At 39.0% G+C, this 12,717-nt stretch overlaps 1 protein-coding gene across 1 annotated transcript in view; it reads right to left on the bottom strand.

Moving 5' to 3' along the window:
• The window catches only part of LOC114341076 (melanoma receptor tyrosine-protein kinase), a 735,210-nt gene that overhangs the window by 145,192 nt on the left and 577,301 nt on the right, over positions 1–12,717 (bottom strand). The window contains exon 10 of the mRNA XM_050649582.1: positions 486–652. Within this exon, the coding sequence (XP_050505539.1) occupies positions 486–652 (167 nt within the window). The remainder of the gene's footprint in view (positions 1–485; positions 653–12,717) is intronic.

Genomic DNA, 12,717 nt, shown 5'->3' with positions numbered 1-12,717 from the left:
GTAGAAGCGTGGACTATAACTGAGGCTATACTTAAACGCTTGACAGCCTTTGAAATGTGGGTATACAGATGACTATTAAAAATAAGCTGGATCGACAGAGTTAGAAATAAGGAGGTGCTTAGACGGCTGAACCAAACAACACAACTGATCAATATGATAAAGAGACGCCAGCTGGAATACTTCGGTCACATTATGAGACACTCTGAAAAATATGATCTTTTACATTTGATCATTCAGCAAAAGATCCGAGGTAAACGTGGTTCAGGTAAAAGAAGAACATCATTGCTGAAAAATATGAGGCAATGGTATGGAAAATGGACTACTTCGTTATTCAGAGCTGCTGTCAATAACGTCACGATAGCGAATATGGTAGCCAACATGACATCCAACGACTGATAACGGTCATGGAACTAGAAGGTTAAGTGATAGAAATCACCGAAATATATTTCATTGCTAGTTTATGTCTTAATATTTAAATTACCTACCGGCACAATCTTGGGGACATAACTTGTAATTCAGTTTTTCAAATGAGTCGCATATACCATCTGGACACGTTTTGGATTCGGGTGTACAAGTTGAATACAAGTGGGTAATGGTCACTGCTTTTTCGTCGCCTCTCCACATGCACCTTTTTGGACCATTTGGAACATGTCTGAAAATTTAAAACTAATCAATAATTTCACTACAAAACAAATCTCTTTAAATAATACTATTAGACTTCGCAGCTAGCAACTAAATGATCATAGATTTAAATTTGTAATGATTCTGTATATGTTACGGGTATCTCGAATAAAGTACGTGCCTCCTAGTGGCGGGATATGGGCAACAATACATTGGCTTATAGGCCAGTCCTTACAGTAGGGATCCTGGCCTATACAGAAAAATGCAGGCGGGTGTGGGGTAATACTGCACTTTGGTTGCATTGGTGGTGTATTGGCTAAACGTGCAGGACAGGGCAGGGTATGGTGCTGATAGAAAAGGCATTCAGGCATCAAATATCCAAAAAATCTTTTCAGGCCATAATAATGAAAAGACCTTCTCCAATGATATAAAAACTTATAAAACTTATACTGAAATGATGGCATCTCGTGAGGTAAAATGTACCGGAAGTAAAATGAGCCTCCATTCGGATCTCCGGGTGAGGACTATCTCAGGGGGAATACCATTACAGGTTAGAAAAATCAGGATAGGGTCTTGGAATCTCGGTAGTCTTACGGGTAAGAGTCTGGAGTTAGTGGATGCGCTCAAGCGAAGAAGAGATCAAATTGCTTGTATTCAAGAAACTAGGTGGAAAGGACAAAGGGCGAAAGAACTAGGTGAAGGTTACAAATTGTGGTATGCAGGGAGTAGTAATATTAGAAATGGAGTTGGTATAATTGCTGATAGTGAAATGAAAGATAACGTAGTTGAAGTTGTAAGAACGAGTGATAGAATGATGTCAGTGAAAGTTGTAATTGATAAAGAGGTATTGAATGTTGTGTGTGTATGCTCCTCAAACAGGTCTGGGTGAGAATAAAAGAAGAGCTTTCTATGACCAATTAGGAGATGTCCTAAGTGATATTCCGTCAGAGGAGAAAGTTATAATAGGAGGTGATTTCAATACACATGAGGGCCAAGCCAAGGCAGGATACGAAGCAACACATGGGGGATTAGGCTTTGGAACTAGAAATGAAGCTGGAGATGACATGCTTGAATTAGCAACAGCATTGGATATGGCGATTGTTAACACATTCTTTGAAAAGAGAGAAACTCAACTTATTACCTACAAAAGTGGACAACATCAATCCCAAATAGACTACTTCATGATAAGGAAAGGAGACATACGTGAATGCAAGGACTGCAAGGTAATAGTTAGTGAGAGAGTAAGCCAACAACATAAGCTGCTTGTTCTGGACATCGAAGTAAAAAGCGAAACTAAACAAAAATATCGGAGAGGACCACAAAAAATCAAGTGGTGGATGCTAAAAGATGAGAAAGAAGGTCTATTCAGGAGAAGAATAGTAGAAAAAATATGTTGGAACATGAAAGGGAACCCTAATACAATTTGGAGAAAAATGGCCAGTAGTATTAGAGAGACTGCTATAGAAATACCTGGGAAAACGTCAGGGAAAAAGTTTGAGGATAAAGAAACTTGGTGGTGGTCAAACGAAGTACAAGGAAAAATAAAAGAGAAGGGAAAATTATATAAAAAGTGGCAAGAAACCAGATCCGACAAAGAACTTCAAAACTATATGGTGGCGAAAAAGGAAGCGAAAGTAGCAGTAGCAAAAGCTAAAGCAGAAGCGTATTCTTGATACCAGGGAAGGCGAACGAAGATATATAAAACAGCCAAACAGAGAGCAAAGGAAACAAAAGATTTTATTCAGGTTAGATGTATCTGAGATGAAAATAATAAAATACTAGTTCACGAAAGGGATGTCAAAAACAGATGGAGAAAGTACTTTGACAGCTTATTAAATGAAGAATTTGACAGAGAGCCTGTAGAGTCAACGGAGACAGTAGCAGCAATGGTTACCAAAATAATAAACGAGGAAGTAGCTCAAGCGCTTCAAAAAATAAAGAAAGGAAAAGCGGTAGGACCAGATGATATTCCTGGGGAAGTATGGGGAGCATTGGGAGAGAGAGGAACAAGGTGGCTAGCAGGTCTATTTAATAGAATTATGGAAGTTGGACAAATGCCAGACGAATGGAGAATCAGTATACTAGTACCTGTTTACAAAAACAAGGGAGATATACAACAATGTACAAACAAATGGCTATAAAACTGCTTAGTATTAGAGTAATTGCCATGAAAGAGTAATTGATAGACGGATACGTGAATAGACCGAAATATCCGAGAATCAATTTGGCTTTATGCAGGGCAGATCAACAACAGATGTAATTTTCATTACAAGGCAGTTGATGGAAAAATACAGGGGTAAAGAAACAAACGCTCCTTTGGTATTCATTGATTTTGAGAAAGCATATGATAGAGTTCCTCGAGAGATTCTGAGGTGGGCACTCAATAAGAAAGGAGTCCCTGGTGAATATGTAAAGATTGTGAGGGATATGTATGAGGAAGTAACGACCAGTGTTAGGACAGGTGCGGGAGAGACTGATAAATTTCATGTGAAAGGAGGATTGCACCAAGGCTCGTTGCTTAGTCCGTATTTATTCTCATTAATTTTGGACCAGATAACATCGAAACTACAGGGTAACATTCCATGGTGCTTAATGCATGCTAATGATGTCGTGTTAGTAGGAAATAGTGAAAGAGACTTAGAACAAAAACTGGAACAGTGGAGGCAAGCTCTGGAGGAAAAAGGTTTAAAAGTGAGTAGGACAAAAAGAGAGTATTTGGAGTATTCATTTAAAGATGGAGTTACTACAAATAAAATGGTATATTTGGATGGTGAACTGATTGTAAAAAGCAATAGTTTTAAGTACCTGGGATCGGTATTACAGAGTAATGGAGAAATAGATGGAGATGCACGCAGTAGAATTATGGCTGGATAGATGAAATGGAAAGAAGCGAGTGGTGTGCTGTGTGACAGAAAAAAACTGAATGTTGGGCAGTGAAAAAGAAAGAGGAACAACTAATGCATGTGGCGGAAATGAGAATGCTTAGATGGATGAGTGGAGTGACAAAGAAAGATAAAATTAGAAATGAGTATATTAGGGGAAGTCTAGGTGTGGCACCAATTAATGCCAAAATGAGAGAGCATAGGTTAAGATGGTTTGGTCATGTTCAACGTCGAGACGTTAATCGCTCAATACGAAGAATAGCTGAAGTGCAAATTCCTGGAAGGAGTAGGAGAGGAAGACCAAAGAAGGCCTGGGGGAGACGATAAGACAGGACATGTTGGTAAAGGGGATTAACATTGATATGACCCAAGATAGAATTGTGTGGAGAAATGCAATTAGGGAAGCCGACCCCGCATAGGGATAAGGCAAAGAGAATGATGATGATGATTCTGTATATGTTACGGTTGATGAGATAAATCCGGTCTTTATTAATAATTACCGGTAAATATTAATAGTAACCGTAGAAGCTGGTTAATGTGATTAATATTGCCTTTATAATTAGATTTGCCGGCTATTATTAATACTTTCCTAACAAATCTGGTTAATGTAATAAAAACGCATTTTGGGCTTCACTATTGTTTATTTGTGAAATTGATAATAAAGTTAAACACTTAAACAAAATTTATCAATAAAAACCTCAACTAGACACCTTATAACTAAAAACAAACTCATATATTAGGTACACGCATTAAGCTTTAAGTTACTAGACTATAATTACTTGTTTTTATAGAAAAGGCTCTTGTGGCATAAAGAACGCTTAATTTTTTACGTTTTCAGCGTTTTTAATTGCATTGGTCACTACAGTTGTAGTAGCGGAATCCTTGACTGCCTAAATTTGAATCTTTACGAACGCATTTACTGAGACTTATCTCAGTATCAAGCGCTTCATTGACTGAAATAGGTGTTTCCTTGCAGGTGGTAAATTCGTTCCTTGCATGAAGTTGTTTCAAAATGCCATGCTTATTGCCTAGCTTGTATAACTTTTCATCTATAGGAAGAATAATAATAACAATAATACAACCGAAAATGTGACAATGCACTTTTTGAGAATTCTGAGAGGGCGTTCTTCCGAAAACTCAATTCCACCGTAGAAAGTGTCGACAAGTCTTACCCAAGCCAAGGAGAAATTCATGAGTTTTGGGGAATCAACTTTCCACACCAGCTCTTAATAACAATGCTGGATGGATTGAAGACACGACGAACAACTGTCAACACTACGTTATTGCTAACTACCAACCATTCACCACCGAAGAGGTCTCAAATTTTAATATCATCAAAGAGCTTCAAAACCGGAAATCTCCTACACCAGATGGTGTTCAAAACTTCTGGCTTAAGAAGTTTTGGAGTATTCATGAGTGCTTATCAACATTAATAATTATTTATGTTATTTCTAATCCGCAGGAGATCATTTTTTTTTAACTCAGGGTAGGTACTGCTTATTTAATACCGAAGGATCCAAATAACATCCAAGATCCAGCCAAGTACCACCCAATTACTTGTCTTACAATTTGTATACATTGGTCACATCCTGCGTAACCTGGTGTATCTACGAACATTGTGCTCTAAACAATATCATAGAGCCTCAACAGAAAGGATGCGCTAAGAATTTCATGGGTTGCAAAGAACAACTTATTATGGACTCAGTCATTTCTAACCAGGCATTCACCAAAAAAAGGAATCTCGTAAATGCCTTTATTGACTACAAAAAGGCCTTTGATTCAGTGCCGCATAAATGGCTTATAGATATATTGTGGATATACAAGGTCGATCATAACATAGTGACCTTTTTAAGGCATATAATGACAGATTGGAAGACTAAAATTCACCTCCAAATACCTGGTGAAAAAAATATCGAACCAGAAAATATCGCAGTCAACCGGGGCCTGTTTTAAGGAGATTCGTTGAGTCCATTGTGGTTCTGTTTAGCTTTGAACCCCCTTCCCACCTCTTAAACTCCACTGACTCAGGTTTTAGCATTAAAAACAATAATACTGTGGTAGCGAAGCTCAATCATCTGTTGTATATGGATGATTTGAAATTCATGGCTTCCACTCGAGAACACCTAGAGCAGATGCTAAAAACTGTTGAAACATTCTCTAATGATATTTGTTTGCAGTTCGGTCTAGAAAAGTGCCGCGTTTTAAATATATTCAAAGGAAAGGTACAGCCCGCCGGATTCGATATGCAAAATGGCCAGAATATCGAGGCCATGGGCGAAAACGATACAAATATCTTGGAGTAAAGCAAGCGCGGAAAATTTACCATAAGCAAATGAAAACTGAGATAACTACTGAGTTTATACGAAGGATAAAAGAGCTGCTTCGTTCACAGCTTAACAGTAAAAATTTGTTTAAGGCACTAAACACCTACGCTTGTTCCTCGCTTAGCTATTCATTTGGTATTGTTAAGTGGCCAAAAACGGATATAGAAAATCTTCAGCGAAAAGTACGAACACACCTCACAAAGGCACAAAAACACAACCCTAAAAGTGCAGTAGAACAAACGACATTACCACGGTATTTAGGAGTAAGAGGACTTATGGATATAGGTATGCAATTAGATAAACAGATTTCTAATTAAAGAACTTATTTTCAGATGTAGGCTGAAACATCTACCCTACATCGCGCTATTTGCGGAGTAGATGACACAACACCGATCAAACTGATGGAACCAGAAATCCGCATAAACCACCTTACTAAGGACGAAAAAATGCGCACCTGGATGAGCAAACCTCTGCACGGGTGACATCACAATGAGGTCAGCCAAGACTATGTCGACAATATAGCGTCGAACTATTGGTTGACATCAGGAAAGATGTTCCCTGAACCAGAAGGTTCATTATTGGCCATTTAGGATCAGATTATACCAAATAAAAATTACCTGAAATATATCGTCAAAGACCCTCAGATCCAGAACGACAGATGCCGATATGGATATCGAACCCAAGAAACCATCCAACACTTTACAGGGGGCTGTCAGGAATTTTCTGCAACTGAATACAAGGAACGGCATGACTCAGTGGGAAACATGCTTCATCAGGAGATAGGTATTAAGCTGGGACTTCTTCAGAGGGACCATCTCCCATATTAACAATACGTCCCTCAGAGTATGCTTGAGAATGACAACTACAAGCTATACTGGGACCGCACTGTACTTGCAGATCAAACAGTGGCACATAATAGACCAGATCTGGTACTAGTTAATAAATTAAAAAGACAAACAACCCTAATTGATGTGGCGATACCTAACAACAATAATCTACGAACTAAATTCACTGAAAAGATCGCCAAGTACAGAGATCTGGAAATTCAAATTCGAAGACAATGGAGAATGCAAAGTACCCAGACGATACCTATTATTATGTCTACTACTGGAGTCATTCCGAAGAACCTCCAAGAAAACATAAAAAAGCTGGGTCTTAATGAACAAATTTATGGCAGAAAGCTGTACTACTCGCGACGGCCAGATGTGTACGAAAATTTCTGGGAGATACTCCAGCATACCAAATCACCTAGGGCTCGATAACACGGAAAGAGTCCCACCAGAGGTCAATCCGTATTGAGCTCTGGTAATTGATACCGTATGTATCTGGGATGAGTCAATTTTCCCCGTAGAGGGACTGTGAGCCGTATGGCAATAATGTTTCTGCTGTCAGCCTTAGCGTTCAACTTCTGGAATTCGCATATACTTTAACTTACATTTTCAACAGGGAACCTATCATTAGAATGCTTTAACATTCTGTCAGATTCTTTTACAAGTGAGTGTTTAGCAGGATCCCGAGTCTCCTGAATTTTCTTTTGAAGTTTTGTCAATTGCCCTGTTATCTTCTTCGTCTCCCTCATTTCCTTTAACGCCAATATTGGCGTTGTCTTCCTCATTGACAGCAATTATCACACACGCATTATGTACGATTGGGCTGTTAGTGTTATCTGTATCTTCAATATTCGCTAACTGTGAATCCTCGGTTGTACTGTTGAGTTCCATATCACCACGGTGCTTTCCTCCATCATCAGCGTCATCACAATGATCTGCTATTATCGCTTCTAAATATTCTTCTGATTTTGGATAAAACACCAAGAAGTAAGGATGTTTTTAATCCTACTTTAGCCTTCTGTACTTAATACATTAAATAATGTATTATACAGTGGCCGCTTCCGACTACAGGTTGACTAACACTGCCCTAATAGCACACGACGTCCTTTGGACGTCCAAAATAGGTCCATTTTTGGTCCTTACGTCCATGGACTATAAACGGACGTCCTTTGGACGTCCCATGTTGGACGTCCTTCGGAAGGAATAAATATGGACGTCCTTTGGACGTCCGACGTTGGACGTCCTTCAGACGGAATAAATATGGACGTCCTTTGGACGTCCGACGTTGAACGTCCTTTGGACGTCCATACTGGACGAAATACGGACGTTTTATGAACGCTTATATATTTTATATTGGACACATTATTACGGGATCAAATAGCAAAATAATTCAATAAAATATTAACTTACGCGTTAACTTTACGTTAATGAAATACAGTCAAACCTGTCAGTAACGGCCACTAAAATGAAAGAACTATTGGCTGATATAGAAAGGTGGCCGTTATTGCCAGATTTTGTAGTCTAGATATACAGTAAAACTTGTGTTACTGGCCACCTGATAAAATCGGCCACCTGTACTAACGGCCAGTTTAAAAATTCCCCAAACCAATTATATCTAGACTACAAAAACTGGCAATACCGGTCACCTTTCTATATCGGCCAATAGCTTTTTCATTTTTAGTGGCCGTTACTGACAGGTTTTACTGTAATTGGTTTGGGGAATTTTTAAACTGGCCGTTAGTACAGGTGGCCGGTGTTTGCAGGGGGGCCGGTAACACAGGTTTTACTGTAGTTTAAATCGAAAAGATTAAATCTTAATTCAAAATTGTATATACAATTATTACAATTATAAACTATATATAGTTTAATATCCAAAACATGTTTTTGATTTTATGTAATGTAATGAAAATCTTATTTGTAAATTATTGGTTACAAATGTTTAACAATAGGAAATATTCAAGAATAAATAAAATAAAAGTTTAATCCTAACAACACAAAACATTACAGGAATGTAGGTACTACCGTTCTATTCCGTGAACATCTATCTGATTAAATTATGGGTGGAAAGTTACCACAAGATATTCTATGAACATAGTACAATGTCTTCCTGGAGGGGTAAAATTTTCCATTACAAGATTTTAAGAGAGGCCATTTACTATTCAATTTGCGTTCATTTTCAAATTTGCCGCGCGAGTATCTATGTAGCGTCGCGTGGTCATTGGCATTCATTGGTCATCACATTTCATATATTTATTTCATTTTCATGGATAACCGATAACCTAAAAATTTAGTAAAAATTTTGATTGGAAAAAAATGCATCGATAACTGTCGATAAGGGGGTGTGGGAAATGGAAATTAGTGGCTTTTTTGCTGTACTGTCTGCTAGTTTTTGCTCTGGGCTCTGGCTGGACAATTTTGTAAGTATTATAAAATCCGTTTTCAATTTTCTTTATTCTTTATGAAACGAATCATTTATGCATGCATATTATTACCTGTAAATAGTACCTATTTCTTTTGATTTTTAATTGTAAAGAATAGAAAAATTACCGTTCTTTTTAATTTTTTTTAGAATCTGCTGAAAGTGGTCTACAAAAAAAACCAAGGAGGAAATGTATAGCCTTGTGGCTATGAAAGGCAAAAGAGAGATATAAAAAGTGTATTGGCTAGTTGGAAGAAAGTCCACATTGTCCATGCATAATAAGTTATTACTTTATCAACAAATATCAAGAAGATAGCAGGAATAAGTCACGAGCAACAACTTCATTAGTTCAAGAATATTGAGGAAATCCAGCTCCTCGATACTACTGGGCAAACTAGAAGATTGAAGAGGACAAAGCCTTTTGAACTAGTTTGAGTGATAGGTGATAGTGAAAAACGGAGCATAGTGCTTGTGTGCTGTGCCTGTGTATGTTAGAATAGTGCACGATCTTGTTAGATTAGATAAGAGACGCTGTGGGGTAAGCTCTTCATTTTAAGAAACAGTAGTAATTTAGGTTAAATTAAAATTGCTCATTGGTCAGTTATGACCAGATTGTTTTTTTATGTTTGGCAAAAAGGGCCTAAGTCAGAATTGCACATTGATAATGTTGATGATTTCTGGACCAGAAAAAAACTGTTGTAGATGTAAACTGTATGTACAGTAGAATCTACTACAGTACTGTAGAAATCATCAAAACATTATCGATGTGCAATTCTGACTTAAGCCCTTTTTCCCAAACATAATGTAATGTACAATAATTCTCCTATCTGCTTTTTCATGAATTTTGTAGGAGACGAAAAACCATTTTTAGGATCATCTGCTTTCACATGTAAATTTTGACATGTTTTGTAGTAAATAGATAGTTGAATTTACTACAAAACATGTCAAAAAATATATGAAAACAGGAGGTGACTATAAAAAAAGTTTTTAGTCTCTCTTACAAAACTCATGAAAAACAAATCGGAGATATGTCACATCGGTGACTATATCCAGGGAATGTCTAAAAAATATACTTTGATATCCCAAGAACCAAATATAACCTACAGTCCATCTAATTTACTTACCATTGCACGTCATTATCTACGCCAGAGATCTAAGTTGACATAGTTGCCAAAGTATAAAAAGATCCTGAATCCATTTTAAATCAAATTTATCACATAATTATTGTAAACGTGGATTATACAACAAAACAAATTAATATTCAATGTAAATAATTAAAAACTTAAGAAATAGAGAACAAGAATTAAGTTATAATCTTTTAAGATTTGCAGTGCAAGCGTTTTTGCACTGCATTGTTAATAATTAAAAAACGGCAACTCTTGGCAAAAAGCCGGTAGGTTTCTTTGTATAAGTATGTCTACAATAACAACTAAAAAAGTTGTCAGATACCTCGATTATTCCAAGTCGTTATAAAATTAGGTGAAATTTATATTTTTATAGTAGAGTATCGTGAATCGTGGTCATTTTCACCAAAATACACGGACGCTCTCGAATGGGTGTGGCCTAATGCATATGCACTATAATGTATAAAGAGGCGTGGAAATCGTCATTCGGGAGCAGATAGTAACATCGAGACTCGAGTAAAGTAAGTCTAGTGCCGACCACTAGACTAGTAACACGCGTGCGAGCGGAGCGGAGCAGAGAAGCAGCGAAGAGAAGCCAACGAGTAGTGGGGATTGTTCGGCTGGGGACTTATTAGTCCTACCTCGAATGTAAGCGAGGTAACAGTTGAGCGTTTTCACTCTCCGAGGCGAGAAGACGCGGACGACAAGAAGCCAGACGGTGAAAAGGTTGTTTTCGGCTAGCAGGAATTCTCATTCCATCACGAATGTAAGCGTGATAGCGAAACCGTAACACTTTTTCGCCTTAGGCAAGAAGGTGAGGCAAAAGCCGTTCGTCTGGATGTGGTGAAACTTAGGGAATTTCTATTGAGTTCTCTGAGACGCCACAGCTAGTGATCGGCTAGCGGAAAAAGAAATAGCGGGCTCGACGAGAGCCCGCTACGGGATATCTACTGTGCCTCCGTAAGGGAAGGGTGTAGTTTAAAACACTGCACCTCGACACTGCAGGGTGTAGCTTTTGAGAATCTACATTGATGCAGCCCCGGCCCCTAGGTCAGTAGATTGAGAAATTCAAGTGGAACCCGTACACAGTTCTGTCTGGGTACGTGAACAACCGCGCTTGGTGCAGGGAGCCAACCCTGAAGTCGAGCTGGCGTCGGGCCAGTCGACAGAAAAAAAGGCTTCGTCCAAAATTAGGACCGTTCGCCCCCAACCCCAGACGATTGATCGAGCTAGGTCTCGATCACACCCCCGATTCATGGCGCAATCCCCGCCAATCTATGAGGGCTCACGCAAAGTGGGCTCTAACCTGTTTCAGGAATTAAGTTCCGACACCGATGACTGCTCATCCATGGATGAAAATGGGTTCAAGAAACCTAGAAGTGAGAGGAAGAAGGAGAAATCCAAAAAGAAAAAAGAGGAGAAACCGAAGAACGACGCAGAAACGAAGAAGGACGGTGAAAATCCAACAGCAGAGCCCATGGATGATGAGGCAGAGCAGGCAGTCAGAGGCACCACCAAACGAACGAAGCCGAAAGAGAGTGAAGCCGAAGAAAACAAGAAAGAGAAGGTACTCAAGACAAACGAGCAAGAAGAGATGAGGAAGATGCTAGAGGCGATGACGGCAGAGAGAGACCATCAAAAGGCCGAAAACGAGAAATTGTTAATCAAAATCTCTCAACAACAAGAAACGATGCTACAACTGCAAGCCCAATTGGAATATCTGTTAGAACAACAAAAAACAATGACAGAACAACAAATAAAGATGAACGGACTCCTACAGAATCTCCAACAGATGCCAGTCTCTGAAGTCGAGAAATCGCAGCCAATCCCTGAAGCCAAAAGGTCACCCGCAGAGGAGAGACTAAGAAAAATACGAGAGAATCCAAAAAATAAAGAAGACTTCCCAAAACTGAAGTCACCCATCTCAAAAGACGAGACGACATCATGGGAAAATCAAGCTAGAAACGCCATGAGAGCTGCTTCACCCCCACCAGAAGATTCCTTCAACCTACCCCGAGGAAATGCCCCACCAATACATCCATCTACGAGCACGGGTGGAAATGCGCCTGCCGCACGGCATCCCAAGGATTCAGAGTCGAACCAAATGGAGACCAACCAGCAAGAAGAAGCTGCCGCGTTACCTGAACAACAGGTAACCCGTCAACGTAAGCCGCCTGTAATTAAATTACAGAGCGTGAGCGAGACAGGGGCTATCCTCAGTATAGCCCAGAAACAAGGCGTAATCACGACAAATAAGATCTCCAGAAGCGGAAGGGAAACCCTCATCCAGGCGAAAAGCCCGGAAGATTATCGAAAGATGACACACATTATTGAGGATTACGCAAAGAACATGACCCTAAAAGATCCCAAGAAGAGACTACAATGGATAGCCTTCCCATTCGAGGAAGAAGTAAAACCTAAAATGGTAATAAGAGGGCTACCAACGAATACCAAAGAGGAAGAGATCAAGAATGACATGGCAGATCAATATAATATTGACTGCCAAGCAGCAAAGAA

This window comes from Diabrotica virgifera, chromosome 4, assembly GCF_917563875.1.
Source record: "Diabrotica virgifera virgifera chromosome 4, PGI_DIABVI_V3a".
Lineage (NCBI taxonomy): Eukaryota > Metazoa > Arthropoda > Insecta > Coleoptera > Chrysomelidae > Diabrotica > Diabrotica virgifera.
This window is presented reverse-complemented; position numbering and strand designations above follow the sequence as displayed.